The sequence below is a fragment of the Anomaloglossus baeobatrachus genome, chromosome 9 (genome assembly GCF_048569485.1).
Source record: "Anomaloglossus baeobatrachus isolate aAnoBae1 chromosome 9, aAnoBae1.hap1, whole genome shotgun sequence".
NCBI lineage: Eukaryota > Metazoa > Chordata > Amphibia > Anura > Aromobatidae > Anomaloglossus > Anomaloglossus baeobatrachus.
In genome coordinates, this window is record NC_134361.1 from 3,674,500 (window position 1) to 3,700,345 (window position 25,846).

General features: G+C 47.9%; 1 protein-coding gene across 6 annotated transcripts in view; it reads left to right on the forward strand.

The window, feature by feature from the left end:
• DIAPH2 (diaphanous related formin 2) overlaps positions 1 to 25,846 on the forward strand; it is a 1,791,241-nt gene that overhangs the window by 1,473,874 nt on the left and 291,521 nt on the right. For all 6 annotated transcript variants that reach the window (XR_012725273.1, XR_012725274.1, XM_075323052.1 and 3 more), the window contains one exon: positions 12,927 to 13,022. Coding sequence is in view for 4 of the 6 variants with exons in the window: in XM_075323052.1 (XP_075179167.1) it covers positions 12,927 to 13,022 (96 nt within the window). In the remaining 2 variants the exon portion in view is untranslated. The remainder of the gene's footprint in view (positions 1 to 12,926; positions 13,023 to 25,846) is intronic.

Sequence of the window (25,846 nt, forward strand, 5' to 3'; positions counted from 1 at the left end):
GTGCGTTATATCCAAGTTTTTTCAAAACTCACACAAATGCAGCGGAAAGCTGCCACCAACAGGCACACACGTGCGGTTTTTAAATGCAAGCACGGAGGCACTAAGAACCTAACAGGTCTCTATCCAGGGACAACGTGGAGCCTCCCAATTTTTGGCTGCCCTGCCTAAGGGCTATACTACAATAGACCCACTTCCTTCCAATGGGCACTTCAGGTTTACAGGCCCTCATGCACGTCTCTATCCAGGGACAACGTGGAGCCTCCCAATTTTTGGCTGCCCTGCCTAAGGGCTATACTACAATAGACCCACTTCCTTACAATGGGCACTTCAGGTTTACAGGCCCTCATGCACGTCTCTATCCAGGGACAAGGTGGAGCCTCCCAATTTTTGGCTGCCCTGCCTAAGGGCTATACTACAATAGACCCACTTCCTTACAATGGGCACTTCAGGTTTACAGGCCATCATGCACGTCTCTATCCAGGGACAATGTGGAGCCTCCCAATTTTTGTCTGCCCTGCCTAAGGGCTATACTATAATACACCCACTTCCTGACAATGGGCACTTCAGGTTTACAGGCCCTCATGCACGTCTCTATCCAGGGACAACGTGGAGCCTCCCAATTTTTGGCTGCCCTGCCTAAGGGCTATACTACAATAGACCCACTTCCTTACAATGGGCACTTCAGGTTTACAGGCCATCATGCACGTCTCTACCCAGGGACAATGTGGAGCCTCCCAATTTTTGGCTGCCCTGCCTAAGGGCTATACTACAATAGACCCACTTCCTTCCAATGGGCACTTCAGGTTTACAGGCCCTCATGCACGTCTCTATCCAGGGACAACGTGGAGCCTCACAATTTTTGGCTGCCCTGCCTAAGGGCTATACTACAATAGACCCACTTCCTTACAATGGGCACTTCAGGTTTACAGGCCCTCATGCACGTCTGTATGCAGGGGCATTGGTGAACCTCACAATTTTGGACTGCCCTGGCAAAGGAAAATACTACAAAGACTCACTTCCTCAAAATGGGCACATTAGACTCAAGAGGCCTTCATGTACGTCTCTATCCAGGGACATCGGAGTGCCACACAATGTTTTCACGTAAAATCTTTCATGTAATCTCCAAAAGTAACATACACCAGCTCTATCTCACTATTGGGTATGTGCCCTTAACATTTCTGCCATGAAAAATCATTTTGGTGTCATTTTTGAAGGTTTTCTGGTGAGTCCGTAAAAATGGCGTGAAACGCGGACAAAATTGTTCACAGCTGTGACTTTTGAGTGATAAATGCTTCAAGGGATCTTCCCCATGCTGTTGCCATGTCATTTGAGCACTCTTCTGAGACTTTTGTGACATTTTTAGGGTTTCTACATGCTGCCGGGGGGTCATTTCACAAAAATACTCGGGTCTCCCATAGGATAACATTGGGCTCGTTGCTCGGCCCGAGTACACGAGTATCTTGGGAGGCTCGGCCCGAGCTTCGAGCACCCGAGCTTTTTAGTACTCGCTCATCACTAATGCCGAGTACAGGCAACTCCCCACAGAACCTGGCGTCTACCAAGAATGTCCCTCCGGACCTGCCTTTGACTTGGCACACCCCACACTCCAGTCTGGAGATCCTCTGGCCAGTCTTGTAGACATCATACTTTGGCCCTTGGCAGACTCGTGCGGATCTTTTTGCTGTTTTTTCCCGCTTCCAATACACAAGTATCCAGCATTGCTTCTACATGGATTCGTCTTCGGCAGAGCCTCGGTGACGCTTTACCATGCGCCTCGTGTTGTCTATCAGTGTAACGCGCAGCAGATCACAGATTTGTATTTTTCTCATTCGTGTGTATTAATCCCATGGACATAACATGGAATGAAATCTGGAAGTGTCTCGGTTTATTTTGCTCCCATCTTTTCTAGGTTGTACCCGTTTAGGTAAAATGCTTGTGCGCCATCGTAGGCGGCTGTCGCTCCTCGCCGCATTCCCAAGTATCGTAGCGGCAGGAGAAGTTGTTTCCTCTTTCAGCTGCTTTCCAGGAGTCTTAATGTTCATTTCAGCGATGCGGTGACCTGGAGGGCCAGAAATTGCGATATTCCTGCTACAACTTTCCATGGCAGCATCCGGAGCTGCAGGGAATTCTGTACCAAACCGGCGCTCCCCTGGAAAATGCTTAAATTACAAGAGAGAGCCGTCTTCTGACATGATCTGCTCTCCTGCTGCTGACAGCTGGTGGGATGTAATTGTCAGACAAGAACCATGGGAGACATATTCATTTTTGATAAGCTGAAATTCAGCAACAAATGTATTCATGGCGTCTGTTATTCCTCGGGATGCAGCCGATCCGCGCCTCTACAATGTGTATCGCCACCTTCACACTGATTCATAAAACTGATTTGTGCCCTGGAAGCATTTCACAGCGAATCACACGTCGGGAGAAATTATTTCTTCTCTGCAAATCTACAGACGCGGAGAAAAAACTCATGTAAAAATCATGAAAAATGCAAACCGGCTCCACAAGGTCAAAGCATTTAGGAGAGCGGCGTTTCCAAAGCATTCACACCAAATAAGTAACAAGAAACTCCGCTCACGACCGGCATCTAATAATGATAAAGAGACGCGACGCACCGAAACACAGGACTACAAAATACCTCCGCAACACCCTGTCATGGGACCAGGAAAATAAGAGGGAAAACAATGGTGTTCAAAACACACTAGATTTCTAAAATTCCCCAGATGGAAAATATTTATCAACACTTATATTCTTGTACATAGGGGCAGTATTATAGTAGTTATATTCTTGTATATAGGGGGCAGTATTATAGTAGTTATATTCTTGTACATAGGAGCAGTATTATAGTAGTTATATTCTTGTATATAGGGGCAGTATTATAGTAGTTATATTCTTGTACATAGGAGCAGTATTATAGTAGTTATATTCTTGTATATAGGGGGCAGTATTATAGTAGTTATATTCTTGTACATAGGGGGGCAGTATTATAGTAGTTATATTCTTGTACATAGGGGGTAGTATTATAGTAGTTATATTCTTGTACATAGGGGTAGTATTATAGTAGTTATATTCTTGTATATAGGGGCAGTATTATAGTAGTTATATTCCTGTACATAGGGGCAGTATTATAGTAGTTATATTCTTGTATATAGGAGCAGTATTATAGTAGTTATATTCTTGTACATAGGGGCAGTATTATAGTAGTTATATTCTTGTACATAGGGGCAGTATAATAGAAGTTATATTCTTGTACATAGGGGCAGTATTATAGTAGTTATATTCTTATATATAGGGGCAGTATTATAGTAGTTATATTCTTGTACATAGGGGCAGTATTATAGTAGTTATATTCTTGTACATAGGGGCAGTATTATAGTAGTTATATTCTTGTATATAGTGGCAGTATTATAGCGGTTATATTCTTGTATATAGGGGCAGTATTATAGTAGTTATATTCTTGTACATAGGGGCAGTATTATAGTAGTTATATTCTTGTACATAGGGGCAGTATTATAGTAGTTATATTCTTGTACATAGGGGCAGTATTATAGCAGTTATATTCTTGTATATAGGGGCAGTATTATAGTAGTTATATTCTTGTACATAGGGGCAGTATTATAGTAGTTATATTCTTGTACATAGGGGCAGTATTATAGTAGTTATATTCTTGTACATAGGAGGCAGTATTATAGCAGTTATATTCTTGTATATAGGGGCAGTATTATAGTAGTTATATTCTTGTACATAGGAGGCAGTATTATAGCAGTTATATTCTTGTATATAGGGGGCAGTATTATAGCAGTTATATTCTTGTATATAGGGGCAGTATTATAGTAGTTATATTCTTGTATATAGGGGCAGTATTATAGTAGTTATATTCTTGTACATAGGGGCAGTATTATAGTAGTTATATTCTTGTACATAGGGGCAGTATTATAGTAGTTATATTCTTGTACATAGGAGGCAGTATTATAGCAGTTATATTCTTGTATATAGGGGCAGTATTATAGTAGTTATATTCTTGTACATAGGAGGCAGTATTATAGCAGTTATATTCTTGTATATAGGGGGCAGTATTATAGCAGTTATATTCTTGTATATAGGGGCAGTATTATAGTAGTTATATTCTTGTATATAGTGGCAGTATTATAGTAGTTATATTCTTGTACATAGGGGACAGTATTATAGCAGTTATATTCTTGTATATAGGGGGCAGTATTATAGCAGTTATATTCTTGTATATAGGGGCAGTATTATAGTAGTTATATTCTTGTACATAGGAGGCAGTATTATAGCAGTTATATTCTTGTATATAGGGGGCAGTATTATAGCAGTTATATTCTTGTATATAGGGGCAGTATTATAGTAGTTATATTCTTGTATATAGGGGCAGTATTATAGTAGTTATATTCTTGTACATAGGGGCAGTATTATAGTAGTTATATTCTTGTATATAGGGGCAGTATTATAGTAGTTATATTCTTGTACATAGGAGGCAGTATTATAGCAGTTATATTCTTGTATATAGGGGCAGTATTATAGTAGTTATATTCTTGTACATAGGAGGCAGTATTATAGCAGTTATATTCTTGTATATAGGGGGCAGTATTATAGCAGTTATATTCTTGTATATAGGGGCAGTATTATAGTAGTTATATTCTTGTATATAGGGGCAGTATTATAGTAGTTATATTCTTGTACATAGGGGCAGTATTATAGTAGTTATATTCTTGTACATAGGGGCAGTATTATAGTAGTTATATTCTTGTACATAGGGGCAGTATTATAGCAGTTATATTCTTGTACATAGGGGCAGTATTATAGTAGATATATTCTTGTACATAGGGGCAGTATTATAGTAGTTATATTCTTGTACATAGGAGCAGTATTATAGTAGTTATATTCTTGTACATAGGAGCAGTATTATAGTAGATATATTCTTGTACATAGGGGGCAGTATTATAGTAGTTATATTCTTGTACATAGGGGCAGTATTATAGTAGTTATATTCTTGTACATAGGGGCAGTATTGTAGTAGTTATGTTCCTGTACATAGGAGCAGTATTATAGTAGTTATATTCTTGTACATAGGGGGCAGTATTATAGTAGTTATATTCTTGTACATAGGGGCAGTATTATAGTAGTTATATTCTTGTACATAGGGGCAGTATTGTAGTAGTTATGTTCCTGTACATAGGAGCAGTATTATAGTAGTTATATTCTTGTACATAGGGGCAGTATTATAGTAGTTATATTCTTGTACATAGGGGCAGTATTGTAGTAGTTATGTTCCTGTACATAGGAGCAGTATTATAGTAGTTATATTCCTGTACATAGGGGCAGTATTATAGTAGTTATATTCTTGTATATAAGGGCAGTATTATAGTAGTTATATTCTTGGACATAGGGGCAGTATTATAGTAGTTATATTCTTGTATATAGGGGGCAGTATTATAGTAGTTATATTCCTGTACATAGGGGCAGTATTATAGTAGTTATATTCTTGTACATAGGGGCAGTATTATAGTAGTTATATTCCTGTACATGGTGGGCAGTATTATAGCAGTTATATTCTTGTATATAGGGGCAGTATTATAGTAGTTATATTCTTGTACATAGGAGGCAGTATTATAGCAGTTATATTCTTGTATATAGGGGGCAGTATTATAGCAGTTATATTCTTGTATATAGGGGCAGTATTATAGTAGTTATATTCTTGTATATAGGGGCAGTATTATAGTAGTTATATTCTTGTACATAGGGGCAGTATTATAGTAGTTATATTCTTGTACATAGGGGCAGTATTATAGTAGTTATATTCTTGTACATAGGGGCAGTATTATAGCAGTTATATTCTTGTACATAGGGGCAGTATTATAGTAGATATATTCTTGTACATAGGGGCAGTATTATAGTAGTTATATTCTTGTACATAGGAGCAGTATTATAGTAGTTATATTCTTGTACATAGGAGCAGTATTATAGTAGATATATTCTTGTACATAGGGGGCAGTATTATAGTAGTTATATTCTTGTACATAGGGGCAGTATTATAGTAGTTATATTCTTGTACATAGGGGCAGTATTGTAGTAGTTATGTTCCTGTACATAGGAGCAGTATTATAGTAGTTATATTCTTGTACATAGGGGGCAGTATTATAGTAGTTATATTCTTGTACATAGGGGCAGTATTATAGTAGTTATATTCTTGTACATAGGGGCAGTATTGTAGTAGTTATGTTCCTGTACATAGGAGCAGTATTATAGTAGTTATATTCTTGTACATAGGGGCAGTATTATAGTAGTTATATTCTTGTACATAGGGGCAGTATTGTAGTAGTTATGTTCCTGTACATAGGAGCAGTATTATAGTAGTTATATTCCTGTACATAGGGGCAGTATTATAGTAGTTATATTCTTGTATATAAGGGCAGTATTATAGTAGTTATATTCTTGGACATAGGGGCAGTATTATAGTAGTTATATTCTTGTATATAGGGGGCAGTATTATAGTAGTTATATTCCTGTACATAGGGGCAGTATTATAGTAGTTATATTCTTGTACATAGGGGCAGTATTATAGTAGTTATATTCCTGTACATGGTGGGCAGTATTATAGCAGTTATATTCTTGTAAATATGGGCAGTATTATAGTAGATACAGTGCCTTGCGAAAGTATTCGGGCCCCTTGAATTTTTCAACCTTTTCCCACATTTCAGGCTTCAAACATAAAGATAAAATGTGAATGTTCTGGTGAAGAATCTACAACAAGTGACACAATTGTGAAGATGAAGGAAATGTATTGTTTATTTTACACTTTTATAAAACATAATAAAGTGAAAATTGTTGTGTGCAATATTATTCATCCCCTGTGAGTGAATACTTTGTAGCGCCCCCTTTTGCTGCGATTACAGCTGCAGTCTCTTGGGGGATGTGTCTATCAGTTTTGCACGTGGAGAGGTGAAATTCTCGCCCATTCTTCCTTTGTAAACAGCTGGAGCTTAGTGAGGTTGGATGGAGGCGTTTGTGAACAGCAGTTTTCAGCTCTTTTCACAGGTTCTCGATTGGGTTCAGGTCTGGACTGTGACTTGGCCATTCTAACACCTGGATACGGTTATTTGTGAACCATTCCATTGTAGATTTTGCTTTATGTTTGGGATCATTGTCTTGTTGGAAGACAAATCTCCGTCCCAGTCTCAGGTCTTTTGCAGACTCCAACAGGTTTTCTTCAAGAATGGTCCTGTATTTGGCTCCATCCATCTTCCCATTAATTTTAACCATCTTTCCTGTCCCTGCTGAAGAAAAACAGGCCCAAACTATGATTCTGCCACCACCATGTTTGACATTGGGGATGGTGTGTTCAGGGTGATGAGCTGTGTTGCTTTTACACCAAACATATCATTTGGCATTGTGCCCAAATAGTGTGATTTTGGTTTCCTCTGAGCAGAGCCCCTTCTTCCACATGTTTGGTGTCTCCAGGTGGCTTGTGGGAAACTTTACACAACACTTTTTATGGATATCTTTGAGAAATGGCTTTCTTCTTGCCCCTCTTCCATAAAGGCCAGATTGGTGCAGTGTAGACTGATTGTTGTGCTATGGACAGACTCTCCCCCCTCAGCTGTAGATCTCTGCAGATCATCCAGAGGGATCATGGGCCTCTTGGCTGCATCTCTGATCAGTCTTCTCCTTGTGTGAGATGACAGTTTGGATGGAGGCCGGGTCTTGGTAGATTTGCAGTGGTATGATACTCCTTTCATTTCAATATGATCGCTTGCACGGGGCTTCTTGGGATGTTTAAAGTTGTGGAAATCTTTTTGTAACCAAATCCAGCTTTAAACTTCTCCACAACAGTATCCTGGACCTGCCTGTTGTGTTCCTTGGTCTTCATGATGCTCTCTGCACTTTACACAGAACATGAGACTATCACAGAGCAGGGGCATTATACGGAGACTTGATTACACACAGGGGCTTATATTTATCATCATCAGTCATTTAGGACAACATTGCATCATTCAGAGATCCTCAATCACCTTCTGGAGGGAGTTTCTGCACTGACAGTAAAGGGGATGAATAATATTGCACGCCACAATATTCAGTTTATTATTTTTTATAAAAGTTTAAAATAAGCAATACATTTCCTTTCTCTTCACAATTATGTCACTTGTTATAGATTCTTCACCAGAACATTAACATTTTATCTTTATGTTTGAAGCCTGAAATGTGGGAAAAGGTTGAAAAATTCAAGGGGGCCGAATACTTTCGCAAGGCACTGTATATTCTTGTACATAGGGGCAGTATTATAGTAGTTATATTCTTGCACATAGGGGGCAGTATTATAGTAGTTATATTCTTGTACATAGGGGCAGTATTATAGTAGTTATATTCTTATACATAGGGGGCAGTATTATAGTAGTTATATTCTTGCACATAGGGGGCAGTATTATAGTAGTTATATTCTTGTACATAGGGGCAGTATTATAGTAGTTATATTCTTATACATAGGGGGCAGTATTATAGTAGTTATATTCTTGTATATAGGGGGGCAGTATTATAGTAGTTATATTCTTGTACATAGGAGCAGTATTATAGTAGTTATATTCTTGTACATAGGGGCAGTATTATAGTAGTTATATTCTTATACATAGGGGGCAGTATTATAGTAGTTATATTCTTGTACATAGGAGCAGTATTATAGTAGTTATATTCTTGTACATAGTGGCAGTATTATAGTAGTTATATTCTTGTACATAGAGGCAGTATTATAGTAGTTATATTCTTGTACATAGGGGCAGTATTATAGTAGTTATATTCTTGTACATAGGGGCAGTATTATAGTAGTTATATTCTTGTACATAGGGGCAGTATTATAGTAGTTATATTCTTGTACATAGGGGCAGTATTATAGTAGTTATATTCTTGTACATAGGGGCAGTATTATAGTAGTTATATTCTTGTACATAGGGGCAGTATTATAGTAGTTATATTCTTGTACATAGTGGCAGTATTATAGTAGTTATATTCTTGTACATAGAGGCAGTATTATAGTAGTTATATTCTTGTACATAGGGGCAGTATTATAGTAGTTATATTCTTGTACATAGGGGGGCAGTATTATAGTAGTTATATTCTTGTATATAGGGGGCAGTATTATAGTAGTTATATTCTTGTATATAGGGGCAGTATTATAGTAGTTATATTCTTGTACATAGGGGCAGTATTATAGTAGTCATATTCTTGTATATAGGGGCAGTATTATAGTAGTTATATTCTTGTACATAGGGGGCAGTATTATAGTAGTTATATTCTTGTATATAGGGGGCAGTATTATAGTAGTTATATTCTTGTATATAGGGGCAGTATTATAGTAGTTATTTTCTTGTGCATAGGGGCAGTATCATAGTAGTTATATTCTTGTATATAGGGGCAGTATTATAGTAGATATATTCTTGTGCATAGGGGCAGTATTATAGTAGTTATATTCTTGTATATAGGGGCAGTACCACGCTGAGCTCGTGCACTCAGTGGTCAGCCATGGTGGGGTCTGTTCTGAGTGGATCCTGTCTGGTTATACCGCTGTATGGTCTTGGCCACCGTGCTGCATGTCAGGTTCAGGGTGGTGTCATCTTCTTATAGCCTCGACCATCTTCATGTAGAGCAAACATTATATTTTTAGATCCTCCGTTCCTCTTTGCCATGAGGGGCCATGCTGAATGTTGATCCTCCAGTGACCAGTATGAGTAGTGTGTGAGTGATAACACCGAATGTAACGCCCCGGCCCCCCATTCACACCGGAGACCTCGTAACACTAATGAGTCACATGACACCGGGGAGGGAACATTGCTAACCGGGAACAATGTGCATTACCTACCATAGAGAGGAGGCTGGCTTAGATAATAATCCGAGGCCGCCGGCCTCCGTTGTCTCATCAGCTGCGCTTTACTTGTGTCAGACTGAATGTGGAAATGGAATTTAAAGGACGAGAGAGGACGTGATTGAGACAATGGTGCAGCGTTATCAAGAAATGTTATTATTGAGATATTCGGAGAACATCAGAATAACGTTTCGTGCCTCCCAATTTCCCTGGCAAAGTAAATGGTGAATTTCTGGTGCCGATTCCCAGCAAATCTTCCCAGGGTAAATTCACACTGACAGGTTTTCCATTTTTGTCGATTTCCGGCTGCAAATTGACCGAGGAAATGGTGAAGGGAGCGTGAAGTGCTGCTGCTGCGGATCACACACCTGCGGCGTCCAAATATTTGCAGATCTCTCATATATTGATTGCAATGTGCAGATTTCTGTGCTGCGGATTTCTGTGCTGCGGATTTCTGTGCTGCGGATTTCTGTGCTGCGGATTCCTGTCCTGCAGATTTCTGTGTTGCGGATTTCTGTGCTGCGGATTTCTGTGCTTCTGATTTCTGTCCTGCGGATTTCTGTCCTGCAGATTTCTGTCCTGCGGATTTCTGTGCTGCGGATTTCTGTGCTGCGGATTTCTGTCCTGTGGATTTCTGTGCTGCGGATTTCTGTGCTGCGGATTTCTGTGCTGCGGATTTCTGTGCTGTGTATTCCTGTCCTGCAGATTTCTGTGCTGCAGATTTCTGTCCTGCGGATTTCTGTGCTGTGTATTCCTGTCCTGCAGATTTCTGTGCTGCAGATTTCTGTGCTGCAGATTTCTGTGCTGCGGATTTCTGTGCTGCGGATTTCTGTGCTGCGGATTTCTGTGCTGCGGATTCCTGTCCTGCAGATTTCTGTGCTGCAGATTTCTGTCCTGCGGATTTCTGTGCTGCGGATTTCTGTGCTGTGTATTCCTGTCCTGCGGATTTCTGTGCTGCAGATTTCTGTGCTGCGGATTTCTGTGCTGTGTATTCCTGTCCTGCGGATTTCTGTCCTGCGGATTTCTGTGCTGTGTATTTCTGTGCTGCGGATTTCTGTGCTGCAGATTTCTGTCCTGCGGATTTCTGTGCTGCGGATTTCTGTCCTGTGGATTTCTGTGCTGCGGATTTCTGTGCTGCAGATTTCTGTCCTGCGGATTTCTGTGTTGCGGATTTCTGTGCTGCAGATTTCTGTCCTGTGGATTTCTGTGCTGCAGATTTCTGTCCTGCGGATTTCTGTCCTGCGGATTTCTGTGCTGCGGATTTCTGTCCTGTGGATTTCTGTGCTGCGGATTTCTGTCCTGCGGATTTCTGTCCTGTGGATTTCTGTGCTGCGGATTTCTGTGTTGCGGATTTCTGTGCTGCGGATTTCTGTTTTGCGGATTTCTGTGCTGTGTATTCCTGTCCAGCGGATTTCTGTGCTGTGTATTCCTGTCCTGCGGATTTCTGTGCTGCAGATTTCTGTCCTGTGGATTTCTGTGCTGCGGATTTCTGTCCTGCGGATTTCTGTCCTGCGGATTTCTGTGCTGCGGATTTCTGTCCTGCGGATTTCTGTGCTGCGGATTTCTGTGCTGCGGATTTCTGTGCTGCGGATTTCTGTCCTGTGGATTTCTGTGCTGCGGATTTCTGTCCTTCGGATTTCTGTGCTGCGGATTTCTGTCCTTCGGATTTCTGTGTTGCGGATTTCTGTGCTGCGGATTTCTGTCCTGCGGATTTCTGTGCTGTGTATTCTTGTCCTGCGGATTTCTGTGCTGCGGATTTCTGTGCTGCGGATTTCTGTGCTGCGGATGTCTGTGCTGTGGATTTCTGTGCTGCGGATTTCTGTGCCGCGGATTTCTGTGCCGCGGATTTCTGTGCTGTGTATTCCTGTGCTGCGGATTTCTGTGCTGCGGATTTCTGTCCTGTGGATTTCTGTGCCGCGGATTTCTGTGCTGTGTATTCCTGTGCTGCGGATTTATGTCCTGCGGATTTCTGTGCTGCGGATTTCTGTGCTGCGGATTTATGTCCTGCGGATTTCTGTGCCGCGGATTTCTGTGCTGTGTATTCCTGTGCTGCGGATTTCTGTGCTGCGGATTTCTGTGCTGCGGATTTCTGTGCTGCGGATTTCTGTGCTGCGGATTTCTGTGCTTCGGATTTCTGTGCTGCGGATTTCTGTGCTGCGGATTTCTGTGCTGCGGATTTATGTCCTGCGGATTTCTGTGCTGCGGATTTCTGTGCTGTGTATTCCTGTGCTGCGGATTTCTGTGCTGCGGATGTCTGTGCTGCGGATTTCTGTGCTGTGTATTCCTGTGCTGCGGATGTCTGTGCTGCGGATTTCTGTGCTGCGGATTTCTGTGCTGCGGATTTCTGTGCCGCGGATTTCTGTGCCGCGGATTTCTGTGCTGCGGATTTCTGTGCTGCGGATTTCTGTGCTGTGTATTCCTGTGCTGCGGATGTCTGTGCTGCGGATTTCTGTGCTGCGGATTTCTGTGCTGCGGATTTCTGTGCCGCGGATTTCTGTGCCGCGGATTTCTGTGCTGCGGATTTCTGTGCCGCGGATTGATGGTCTTACTTTTTACTTCACATGGGAATTTATTGTTAGGTGAGTTTTGGTATAAGGTAAAGCAGAACAATCCCCCCAGAGCAGCGCTCCTGCTCCCCATACTCCAGTCATTGTATGACGTTATGTGGTGCTTTGTTCGTGCTCCGATGGATGGAGATTTCGGTAATTTAGGGGATGATTTCTAGGTCGCGGCCTCTTCAGGGGACAATTACAGGGGGATCGGCTATGACTTATTAGTTTGGTTTATATGAACCCCCATCACATCGTTAATATTAAGGTAGATGGGGCCGTTATATTGGGAAATCAGCGGGATAAAAAGTGAGTTTCTGTTTAATGGCGTCTCATAAATAAGCGCGGTGTGTGGTCGAAGGCAGACTGACAGCGCTCAGAACGTTCCGGCTGATGTACGGCTTTAATTCCCGGCTTTTATGAAAATGTGACTATTTACTGACTTTTATTGTCCAACTTTAATTGCGTTGAGATTAATTTCACTTTGTCTTTTTCCCCCTTCACAGAGGGCGACGAGACAGGAGTTATGGATAGTCTGCTGGAGGCCTTACAGTCAGGCGCGGCGTTCAGGGACCGCAGAAAGCGAACTCCGAAAGCCAACGGTAAGTGAGCTGTACCATTGTGCCCTCAGCCCGCAGCGAGGGTGAGCTGTACCATTGTGCCCTCAGCCCGCAGCGAGGGTGAGCTGTACCATTGTGCCCTCAGCCCACAGCGAGGGTGAGCTGTACCATTGTGCCCTCAGCCCGCAGCGAGGGTGAGCTGTATCATTATGCCCTCAGCCCGCAGCGAGGGTGAGCTGTACCATTGTGCCCTCAGCCCGCAGCGAGGGTGAGCTGTATCATTGTGCCCTCAGCCCACAGCGAGGGTGAGCTGTACCATTGTGCCCTCAGCCCGCAGCGAGGGTGAGCTGTACCATTGTGCCCTCAGCCCGCAGCGAGGGTGAGCTGTACCATTGTGCCCTCGGCCCACAGCGAAGGTGAGCTGTACCATTGTGCCCTCAGCCCACAGCGAAGGTGAGCTGTACCATTGTGCCCTCAGCCCGCAGCGAGGGTGAGCTGTACCATTGTGCCCTCAGCCCGCAGCGAGGGTGAGCTGTACCATTGTGCCCTCAGCCCACAGCGAGGGTGAGCTGTACCATTGTGCCCTCAGCCCGCAGCGAGGGTGAGCTGTACCATTGTGCCCTCAGCCCGCAGCGAGGGTGAGCTGTACCATTGTGCCCTCAGCCCGCAGCGAGGGTGAGCTGTACCATTGTGCCCTCAGCCCGCAGCGAGGGTGAGCTGTACCATTGTGCCCTCAGCCCGCAGCGAGGGTGAGCTGTACCATTGTGCCCTCAGCCCGCAGCGAGGGTGAGCTGTACCATTGTGCCCTCAGCCCATAGCGAGGGTGAGCTGTACCATTGTGCCCTCAGCCCGCAGCGAGGGTGAGCTGTACCATTGTGCCCTCAGCCCGCAGCGAGGGTGAGCTGTACCATTGTGCCCTCAGCCCACAGCGAAGGTGAGCTGTACCATTGTGCTCTCAGCCCGCAGCGAGGGTGAGCTGTACCATTGTGCCCTCAGCCCGCAGCGAGGGTGAGCTGTATCATTATGCCCTCAGCCCGCAGCGAGGGTGAGCTTGTACCATTGTGCCCTCAGCCCGCAGCGAGGGTGAGCTGTACCATTGTGCCCTCAGCCCGCAGCGAGGGTGAGCTTGTACCATTGTGCCCTCAGCCCGCAGCGAGGGTGAGCTGTACCATTGTGCCCTCAGCCCGCAGCGAGGGTGAGCTGTACCATTGTGCCCTCAGCCCGCAGCGAGGGTGAGCTGTACCATTGTGCCCTCAGCCCGCAGCGAGGGTGAGCTGTACCATTGTGCCCTCGGCCCACAGCGAAGGTGAGCTGTACCATTGTGCTCTCAGCCCGCAGCGAGGGTGAGCTGTACCATTGTGGCCTCAGCCCGCAGCGAGGGTGAGCTGTACCATTGTGCCCTCAGCCCGCAGCGAGGGTGAGCTGTATCATTATGCCCTCAGCCCGCAGCGAGGGTGAGCTTGTATCATTGTGCCCTCGGCCCGCAGCGAGGGTGAGCTTGTACCATTGTGCCCTCAGCCCGCAGCGAGGGTGAGCTGTACCATTGTGCCCTCAGCCCGCAGCGAGGGTGAGCTGTACCATTGTGCCTTCAGCCCGCAGCGAGGGTGAGCTGTACCATTGTGCCCTCAGCCCACAGCGAGGGTGAGCTGTACCATTATGCCCTCAGCCCGCAGCGAGGGTGAGCTTGTATCATTGTGCCCTCAGCCCGCAGCGAGGGTGAGCTGTATCATTATGCCCTCAGCCCGCAGCGAGGGTGAGCTGTACCATTGTGCCCTCGGCCCACAGCGAAGGTGAGCTGTACCATTGTGCTCTCAGCCCGCAGCGAGGGTGAGCTGTACCATTGTGCCCTCAGCCCGCAGCGAGGGTGAGCTGTATCATTATGCCCTCAGCCCGCAGCGAGGGTGAGCTGTATCATTATGCCCTCAGCCCGCAGCGAGGGTGAGCTTGTACCATTGTGCCCTCGGCCCGCAGCGAGGGTGAGCTGTATCATTATGCCCTCAGCCCACAGCGAGGGTGAGCTTGTACCATTGTGCCCTCAGCCCGCAGCGAGGGTGAGCTGTATCATTATGCCCTCAGCCCGCAGCGAGGGTGAGCTTGTATCATTGTGTCCTCGGCCCGCAGCGAGGGTGAGCTGTATCATTGTGTCCTCAGCCCGCAGCGAGGGTGAGCTGTATCATTGTGTCCTCAGCCCGCAGCGAGGGTGAGCTGTACCATTGTGCCCTCAGCCCACAGCGAGGGTGAGCTGTACCATTGTGCCCTCGGCCTGCAGCGAGGGTGAGCTGTACCATTGTGCCCTTGGCCCACAGCGAGGGTAAGCTGTATCATTGTGCCCTCGGCCTGTAGCGAGGGTGAGCTTGTACCATTGTGCCCTCGGCCCGCAGCGAGGGTGAGCTTGTACCATTGTGCCCTCGGCCCCCAGCGAGGGTGAGCTGTACCATTATGCCCTCAGCCCGCAGCGAGGGTGAGCTTGTATCATTGTGCCCTCAGCCCGCAGCGAGGGTGAGCTGTATCATTGTGCCCTCGGCCCGCAACAAGGGTGAGCTTGTACTATTGTGCCCTCTGCCGGCAGCGAGGGTGAGCTGTATCATTATGCCCTCAGCCCGCAACAAGGGTGAGCTTGTACTATTGTGCCCTCGGCCGGCAGCGAGGGTGAGCTGTATCATTATGCCCTCGGCCCGCAGCGAGGGTGAGCTTGTACCATTGTGCCCTCGGCCCACAACAAGGGTGAGCTTGTACTATTGTGCCCTCGGCCGGCAGCGAGGGTGAGCTGTATCATTATGCCCTCAGCCCGCAGCGAGGGTGAGCTTGTATCATTGTGCCCTCAGCCCGCAGCGAGGGTGAGCTGTATCATTGTGCCCTCAGCCCGCAGCGAGGGTGAGCTGTATCATTGTGCCCTCAGCCCACAGCGAGGGTGAGCTTGTACCATTGTGCCCTCGGCCCGCAACAAGGGTGAGCTTGTACTATTGTGCCCACGGCCGGCAGCGAGGGTGAGCTTGTATCATTGTGCCCTCAGCCAGCAGCAAGGGTGAGCTGTACCATTGTGCCCTCGGCCGGCAGCGAGGGTGAGCTTGTATCATTGTGCCCTCAGCCCACAGCGAGGGTGAGCTGTATCATTGTGCCCTCAGCCCGCAGCGAGGGTGAGCTGTATCATTGTGCCCTCAGCCCACAGCGAGGGTGAGCTTGTACCATTGTGCCCTCGGCCCGCAGCGAGGGTGAGCTTGTACCATTGTGCCCTCGGCCCGCTGCGAGGGTGAGCTGTACCATTGTGCCCTCGGCCCGCAGCGAGGGTGAGCTGTACCATTGTGCCCTCAGCCCGCAGCGAGAGTGAGCTGTATCATTGTGCCCTCAGCCCGCAGCGAGAGTGAGCTGTATCATTGTGCCCTTGGCTCGCTGTGAGGGCGAAGCGAGGTCACAATGATCCCAGTCCCTATGAGGTGAAGGCTGAGGTGTGGGGAGTGTTCATGTCATCAGTCCCTATGAGGTGGAGGCTGAGGTGTGAGGAGCGTTCATGTCACCAGTCCCTATGAGGTGAAGGCTGAGGTGTGGGGAGTGTTCATGTCATCAGTCCCTATGAGGTGTGGTCTGAGGTGTGGGGAGTGTTCATGTCACCAGTCCCTATGAGGTGGAGGCTGAGGTGTGGGGAGTGTTCATGTCATCAGTCCCTATGAGGTGGAGGCTGAGGTGTGAGGAGCGTTCATGTCACCAGTCCCTATGAGGTGGGGTCTGAGGTGTGGGGAGTGTTCATGTCATCAGTCCCTATGAGGTGTGGTCTGAGGTGTGGGGAGTGTTCATGTCATCAGTCCCTATGAGGTGGAGGCTGAGGTGTGAGGAGCGTTCATGTCACCAGTCCCTATGAGGTGGAGGCTGAGGTGTGAGGAGTGTTCATGTCACCAGTCCCTATGAGGTGGAGGCTGAGGTGTGAGGAGCGTTCATGTCACCAGTCCCTATGAGGTGGGGTCTGAGGTGTGGGGAGTGTTCATGTCATCAGTCCCTATGAGGTGGAGGCTGAGGTGTGAGGAGCGTTCATGTCATCAGTCCCTATGAGGTGGAGGCTGAGGTGTGAGGAGTGTTCATGTCACCAGTCCCTATGAGGTGGGGTCTGAGGTGTGAGGAGTGTTCATGTCACCAGTCCCTATGAGGTGGGGTCTGAGGTGTGGGGAGTGTTCATGTCATCAGTCCCTATGAGGTGGAGGCTGAGGTGTGAGGAGCGTTCATGTCACCAGTCCCTATGAGGTGGAGGCTGAGGTGTGGGGAGTGTTCATGTCATCAGTCCCTATGAGGTGGAGGCTGAGGTGTGAGGAGCGTTCATGTCATCAGTCCCTATGAGGTGGAGGCTAAGGTGTGAGGAGCGTTCATGTCACCAGTCCCTCTGAGGTGTGGTCTGAGGTGTGGGGAGTGTTCATGTCACCAGTCCCTATGAGGTGGGGTCTGAGGTGCAGGAAGCATTCCTGTCATCAGTCCCTATGAGGTGGGGTCTGAGGTGCGGGAAGCGTTCCTGTCATCAGTCCCTATGAGGTGGAGGCTGAGGTGCGGGGAGACTTCATGTCATCAGTCCCTATGAGGTGGAGGCTGAGGTGTGGGGAGCGTTCATGTCTTCAGTCCCTATGAGGTGGGGTCTGAGGTGCGGGGAGTGTTCATGTCACCAGTCCCTATGAGGTGAGGGATGAGGTGTGGGGAGTGTTCCTGTCATCAGTTCCTATGAGGTGGAGGCTGAGGTATGTGAAGTGTTCATGTCTTCAGTTCCTATGAGGTGAGGGCTGAGGTGTGGGGAGTGTTCATGTCATCAGTCCCTATGAGGTGGGGTCTGAAGTGCGGGAAGTGTTCATGTCATCAATCCCTATGAGGTGAGGTCTGAGATGTGGGGAGCGTCCATGTCACCAGTCCCTTTGAGGTGAGGGCTGAGGTGTGGGGAGGCTTCATGTCATCAGTCCCTATGAGGTGAGGTCTGAAGTGTGGGGAGCGTCCATGTCACCAGTCCCTATGAGGTGAGGGCTGAGGTGTGGGGAGCGTCCATGTCACCAGTCCCTATGAGGTGGAGGCTGAGGTGTGGGGAGCGTTCATGTCATCAGTCCCTATGAGGTGAGGTCTGAAGTGTGGGGAGCGTCCATGTCACCAGTCCCTATGAGGTGGAGGCTGAGGTGCGGGAAGCGCTCCTGTCACCAGTCCCTATGAGGTGGGGTCTGAGGTGTGGGGAGCGTTCCTGTCATCAGTTCCTATGAGGTGAGGTCTGAGGTGCGGTTAGTGTTAATGTCATCAGTCCCTATGAGGTGGAGGCTGAGGTGTGGGGAGTGTGGAGTGTTCATGTCATCAGTTCCTATGAGGTGAAGGCTGAGGTGCAGGAAGCGTTCCTATCAGCAGTCCCTATGAGGTGTGGTCTGAGGTGCGGGGAGTGTTTATGTCATCAGTTCCTATGAGGTGGGGGCTGAGGTGTGGGGAGCGTTCCTATCAGCAGTCCCTATGAGGTGGAGGCTGAGGTGTGGGGAGCGTTCATGTCACCAGTCCCTATGAGGTGGAGGCTGAGGTGTGGGGAGCGTTTATGTCATCAGTCCCTATGAGGTGAGGGCTGAGGTGTGGGGAGTGTTCCTGTCATCAGTCCCTATGAGGTGGGGGCTGAGGTGTGGGGAGCGTTCATGTCATCAGTCCCTATGAGGTGGGGGCTGAGGTGTGGGGAGCGTTTATGTCATCAGTCCCTAGAGGTGAGGGCTGAGGTGTGGGGAGCGTTCCTATCAGCAGTCCCTATGAGGTGGAGGCTGAGGTGTGGGGAGCGTTCCTATCAGCAGTCCCTATGAGGTGGAGGCTGAGGTGTGGGGAGTGTTCCTGTCATCAGTCCCTATGAGGTGGAGGCTGAAGTGTGGGGAGCGTCCATGTCACCAGTCCCTATGAGGTGGAGGCTGAAGTGTGGGGAGTGTTCATGTCACCAGTCCCTATGAGGTGGAGGCTGAGGTGTGGGGAGTGTTCCTGTCATCAGTCCCTATGAGGTGGAGGCTGAGGTGTGGGGAGCGTTCCTGTCATCAGTCCCTATGAGGTGGAGGCTGAGGTGTGGGGAGCGTTCCTATCAGCAGTCCCTATGAGGTGGAGGCTGAGGTGTGGGGAGTGTTCCTGTCATCAGTCCCTATGAGGTGGAGGCTGAGGTGTGGGGAGCGTTCCTATCAGCAGTCCCTATGAGGTGGAGGCTGAGGTGTGGGGAGCGTTCCTATCAGCAGTCCCTATGAAGTGGGGGCTGAGGTGTGGGGAGCGTTCCTATCAGCAGTCCCTATGAAGTGGGGGCTGAGGTGTGGGGAGCGTTCATGTCACCAGTCCCTATGAGGTGGAGGCTGAGGTGAGGTGGTGTGTTCATGTCACCAGTTCCTATGAGGTGGGGTCTGAGGTGCTGTTAAAAATAGGATTTGATGTATATTATGCTTAGCCAGTATATAATGATTGAAGAGAAATATAGGTGCAAACCATATGTGGGTTTATTCAATAAAGGTTAAAAATCATTACAGAAAAATAATGCTTGGCTTTAGTTAGAATTGAGTTAAGAGAGAAAAAGAATAGAGACAGAGTCCATTATCTTACATAGCTGTGATGTTATGGCAGCAGTCTTTCATCTGGTTGAGAATGGTCCGCATTCTAAACTCTATGAAGTATGGTGAAGCTTAAATACATTTCACCACACCCTCCTTTCCTCACTTGTGTCTTTACATGGCTTTAAACATGTCTTCAAAAAACTCATTCTCAGTTTTAGCCCATGCATTAAGTCATTGTCACGTGGTCCTAAATCTGCAGACGCAATGTCCTGCGCAGAACAGGTTTCTAAAACCAGCTAGTTGACCTTTGACCCAAAGAATGTATAGAAACTCTGAGGCTTGTTGACTTTGACCTAAAGTAATGCTTAGAAGTGATTCAATGCTAATTTCAGACTTTCTGCTAAGAAACCAAGTTGAATATAGCACTGAGTTGTCAGCCAGGTTTGATTTAACCATGTCAGATGCTAGTTAGAAGTTCTCCAACCTCACAAACACACTTCTCCATCCAACCTAAGGCCTGTGATTACTATACATACAATTTATGAATGTATGTAGAATTATTATGGAACAAATATTCATAATAACTCAGTATTTTACAGGTGCGGGAAGCGTTCCTGTCACCAGTTCCTATGAGGTGTGGTCTGAGGTGCGGGAAGCGTTCCTGTCACCAGTTCCTATGAGGTGTGGTCTGAGGTGCGGGAAGCGTTCCTGTCACCAGTTCCTATGAGGTGTGGTCTGAGGTGCGGGAAGCGTTCCTGTCACCAGTCCCTATGAGGTGTGGTCTGAGGTGTGGGAAGCGTTCCTGTCACCAGTTCCTATGAGGTGTGGTCTGAGGTGCGGGAAGCGTTCCTGTCACCAGTTCCTATGAGGTGTGGTCTGAGGTGCGGGAAGCGTTCCTGTCACCAGTCCCTATGAGGTGTGGTCTGAGGTGCGGGAAGCGTTCCTGTCACCAGTCCCTATGAGGTGTGGTCTGAGGTGCGGGAAGCGTTCCTGTCACCAGTTCCTATGAGGTGTGGTCTGAGGTGCGGGAAGCGTTCCTGTCACCAGTTCCTATGAGGTGTGGTCTGAGGTGCGGGAAGCGTTCCTGTCACCAGTTCCTATGAGGTGTGGTCTGAGGTGCGGGAAGCGTTCCTGTCACCAGTTCCTATAAGGTGTGGTCTGAGGTGCAGGAAGCGTTCCTGTCATCAGTTCCTATGAGGTGGGGGCTGAGGTGCAGGAAGCGTTCCTGTCACCAGTTCCTATGAGGTGTGGTCTGAGGTGCGGGAAGCGTTCCTGTCATCAGTCCCTATGAGGTGGGGGCTGAGGTGCGGGAAGCGTTCCTGTCATCAGTTCCTATGAGGTGTGGTCTGAGGTGCAGGAAGCGTTCCTGTCACCAGTTCCTATGAGGTGTGGTCTGAGGTGCAGGAAGCGTTACTGTCACCAGTTCCTATGAGGTGTGGTCTGAGGTGCGGGAAGCGTTCCTGTCACCAGTTCCTGAGGTGTGGTCTGAGGTGCGGGAAGCGTTCCTGTCATCAGTCCCTATGAGGTGGGGGCTGAGGTGTGGGAAGCGTTCCTGTCATCAGTCCCTATGAGGTGTGGTCTGAGGTGCGGGAAGCGTTCCTGTCACCAGTTCCTATGAGGTGTGGTCTGAGGTGCAGGAAGCGTTCCTGTCACCAGTCCCTATGAGGTGTGGTCTGAGGTGTGGGGAGTGTTCCTGTCACCAGTTCCTATGAGGTGTGGTCTGAGGTGCGGGAAGCGTTCCTGTCACCAGTTCCTGAGGTGTGGTCTGAGGTGCGGGAAGCGTTCCTGTCATCAGTCCCTATGAGGTGTGGTCTGAGGTGTGGGGAGTGTTCCTGTCACCAGTTCCTATGAGGTGTGGTCTGAGGTGCGGGAAGCGTTCCTGTCACCAGTTCCTGAGGTGTGGTCTGAGGTGCGGGAAGCATTCCTGTCACCAGTTCCTATGAGGTGTGGTCTGAGGTGCAGGAAGCGTTCCTGTCACCAGTTCCTATGAGGTGTGGTCTGAGGTGCGGGAAGCGTTCCTGTCACCAGTTCCTGAGGTGTGGTCTGAGGTGCGGGAAGCGTTCCTGTCACCAGTTCCTGAGGTGTGGTCTGAGGTGCGGGAAGCGTTCCTGTCATCAGTCCCTATGAGGTGGGGGCTGAGGTGTGGGAAGCGTTCCTGTCATCAGTCCCTATGAGGTGTGGTCTGAGGTGCGGGAAGCGTTCCTGTCACCAGTTCCTATGAGGTGTGGTCTGAGGTGCAGGAAGCGTTCCTGTCACCAGTCCCTATGAGGTGTGGTCTGAGGTGTGGGGAGTGTTCCTGTCACCAGTTCCTATGAGGTGTGGTCTGAGGTGTGGGGAGTGTTCCTGTCACCAGTTCCTGAGGTGTGGTCTGAGGTGCGGGAAGCATTCCTGTCACCAGTCCCTATGAGGTGTGGTCTGAGGTGTGGGGAGTGTTCCTGTCACCAGTTCCTATGAGGTGTGGTCTGAGGTGCGGGAAGCGTTCCTGTCACCAGTTCCTGAGGTGTGGTCTGAGGTGCGGGAAGCATTCCTGTCATCAGTCCCTATGAGATGGGGGCTGAGGTGTGGGGAGCATTCATGTCCCCCTTGTATCTTCTATAGTGTTCAGTGGAGTTGACGAAGAACTCATCCCACCCGTTCCCTATTTAGGGTCCAGCACTGCAGATACCTAGGGTCAGGTATCCGGCTCAGCATATAGGGACCAGCTGTAGGTTTGGTCAGGGGTCACCATCTCCCCCTTCTCTAGACACAGGGATCCCCTTCCCTTCCCTTTTGCCGCACGCTTGGCACTTGTGGAGAGTGGAGCAGGAGTCCGCATGGTGGATGCTCTGTTTGGGAGATCTCATGGGCTCACCTGCTTACGTCGGGTAAGCCCATCTCTCTTTCCCAGTGACTCATCACTATGTGCTCAGAGATGCCAGACACAGATGATACATGATATAAGGGGTAAACTGAGGGTAGGACCCTGCATTATGAAGTAATTCCCTGCTATGTCCTGGAGGGTCTTCACACTCCCCTTGTACTGAGTCTACCCTGGTTGGTGAAACATAATCCTTTAGTGGATTGGCAATCCAGGGAGATTGTGGAGTGGGGAAAAGTACTGTATTGATAATTGTCTGATCACTTCTCTCTCTGCGGTCTCTACGGAGACTTTACCTCCATTTTCTCTGGGCTTGAAGATGTACTTTTGGAGAGGGGGTGTCTGGATTTGCCTCTCTCTTGTGTATATATTGCGTTAATCTGCCTCCTGGAGCAAAACGTCCCGAGTCCAGACTGTATAATCTTTCTGTCCCAGAGACACAGGCCATGAAAGATTACATTGCTGAGAGTCTGGAGAAGGGACATATATCAGACCCTCCTCTTCACTCATGGTGGCAGGCTTCTTCTTCGTTAAGAAGAAAGACGCAGGTCACCACCTTTTTGTTTGGATTTTCAGTAATTGAATCAGCTCACCGTCCGAGACCCTTATCCTTTCTCTCGGAGTCCGGATCTAATCACCCAGATTGTGGGAGCTAAGTGGTTCTCCAAGTTAAGGCCCCGTCACACTAAGCAACATCGCTGGTAACGAACAACTTTTGTGACGTTGCTAGCGATGTTGCTGTGTGTGACATCCAGCAACAACCTGGCCCCTGCTGTGAGGTCGTTGGTTGTTGCTGAATGTCCTGGGCCATTTTTTAGTTGTTGCTGTCCCGCTGTGAAGCACAGATCGCTGTGTGTGACAGCGAGACAGCAACAACTAAATGTGCAGGCAGCAGGAGCCGGCTTCTGCGGAGGCTGGTAACCACAGTAAACATCGGGTAACCAAGAAGCCCTGTCCTTGGTTACCCGATATTTACCTTTGATACCAGCGTCCCCCGCTCTCACTGTCAGTGCCGGCTCCTGCTCTGTGCACATGTAGCTGCAGGACACATCGGGTTAATTAACCTGATGTGTGCTGTAAGTAGGAGAGCAGGGAGCCAGTGCTAAGCATTGTGCGCTGCTCCCTGCTCTGTGCACATGTAGCTGCAGCACACATCGGGTAATTAACCCGATGTGTGCTGTAGCTAGGAGAGCAGGGAGCCAGCGCTAAGCAGTGTGCGCTGCTCCCTGCTCTGTGCACATGTAGCTGCAGCACACATCGGGTAATTAACCCGATGTGTGCTGTAGCTAGGAGAGCAGGGAGCCAGCGCTCAGTGTGCGCTGCTCCCTGCTCTCTGCACGTGTAGCTCCGTGCGGTGGTAACCAAGGTAAATATCGGGTTGGTTACCGATATTTACCTTAGTTACCAAGCGCAGCATCTTCCACGCGGCGCTGGGGGCTGGTCACTGGTTGCTGGTGAGCTCACCAGCAACTCGTGTAGCCACGCTCCAGCGATCCCTGCCAGGTCAGGTTGCTGGTGGGATCGCTGGAGCGTCGCAGTGTGACAGCTCACCAGCAACCTCCTAGCAACTTACCAGCGATCCCTATCGTTGTTGGGATCGCTGGTAAGTTGCTTAGTGTGACGGTACCTTTAGACTTAAGGGGGGCTACAATCTGGTTAGAATGAGAGAAGATGATGAATAAAAAATGGCTTTCAGTACACCTGAGGGGCACTTCGAGAGTGTGGTCATGCCATCTGGTCTCACTAATGCCCCTGCCATTTTGCAGCATTTTGTAAATGGTATTTTTCACCATTTGGTGGGCAGGTTTGTGGTGGGTTATTTGGACGATATCTTGATCTACTCACCCGATATGGAGACACATCAGGTACATGTAAAACCGGTATTACAGATTTTAAGAGATATCACACTGTACACCAAACTGAAGCAGCGTGTTTTCGCTGTCCAACAGGTGCAATGTTTGGGGTACCTATTGTCATCTTCAGGTTTTCGGATGGATCCTGAGAAGGTCTACTTGACTGGGTCATCCACAAAACTTGAAAGCTTTGCAGTGCTTTTTGGGGTTTGCCAATTTTTACCAGAAATTTATTTAGAACTATTCGGTAATTGTAAAGCCTCTCACTGACAAGGGAAGGAAGGGACAGAATTCTCCAAATGGTCAAACTGTGCCCAGCAGGTTTTTCCTCTTTAAAAACATGTTTTTCCACTCACCTATACTCAGACAGCCTGATATTTTGCAGCCCTTTATCATGAAGGTCGATGCATTGAGGTGGGGGTTGGGGCTGTGTTGTCACAGGGTTCATCCCTGGTAAATGTCATACATGTGCTTTCTTTTCCAAGAAATTTTCCTCGACTGAGAGAAACTATGATGTGAGTAACAGGGAGCTCTTGGCAATTAAGTTAGCTTTCGAAGAATGGCGCCATTGGCTGGAGGAGGCAGTTTATCCCGTTACAGTAATCACAGACCATAAAAACCTGTCGAGTCTGCCAAATGTCTCAATCTCAGGCAGGCTAGATGGTCTTACCGTCCACGGATTAAAAACACCAAGGCAGATGCATTATCCCGGAGCTTCCCTGGGGGTAGTGATCATGTGAATCCAGTAACCGTTTTGCTGAAGGGGGTGATCATCTCGGACTTGTCCCCAGACCTAGAGGGGGAGGTGTTGGAAGCTCATGGGGACGCCCCGGCCTCTTGCCCTTCAGGGAGGTTGTTTGTGCCTTCCAATTTGCACCGTAAACTAATTGAGGAACATCACAATTCTGTACTTGCGGGCCATCCAGGTAGTAAAGCAACCCCGGACCTCCTGTCTCACCGTATTTGGTGGCCGAGGTTGCATCAGGATGTGGTTGACTATGTGTCTGCTTGCGGTATTTGCGCACATTCCAAGGTAACGTATACGCGTCCATCGTGTCCTCTCCTGCCATTGGCTATCCAGAATAGACCATGGACTCATTTGTCCATGGATTTCATTACTGATCTACCTTTGTTTTGGGGAAAAACTGTGGTTCTGGTGTTTGTGGATAGATTCAGTGAGTTGACGTATTTCATTGCAATGCCGACACTTCCGAATACCAAGACTCTGGCTCAGGTGTTCATCAATGAGATTGTGAAGTTCACGGGGTTCCTTCCTTCAGAACGGGAACTCAGTTTGTTTCCAAATTTTGGAAAGCATTTTGTGCTTGACTATGGGGCAGTTGTCTGTCTCTTCTGCCTTCCATCCTCACAGACAGAGCACAGAAATCAAAATTTAGAAGCTTACCTTAGGTGCTTTGTCTCTGAGAACCAGGAGGATCTGGCATCTTATTTACCATTGGCTGAATTTGCTTTAAATAATCGTCACAAAGAGTCTATTGGCAAGTCACCATTCTTTGGTGCATATGGTTTTCTTCTGCAATATGGTACCTTTTGGTGGTAGAGGGGCTTCGGGAGTTCCTGAGGAGGAGCTCTTGACTGATCGCTTTCCTCTGTATGGCAAGGGGTTCAGAGTAATTTGATGCTCAT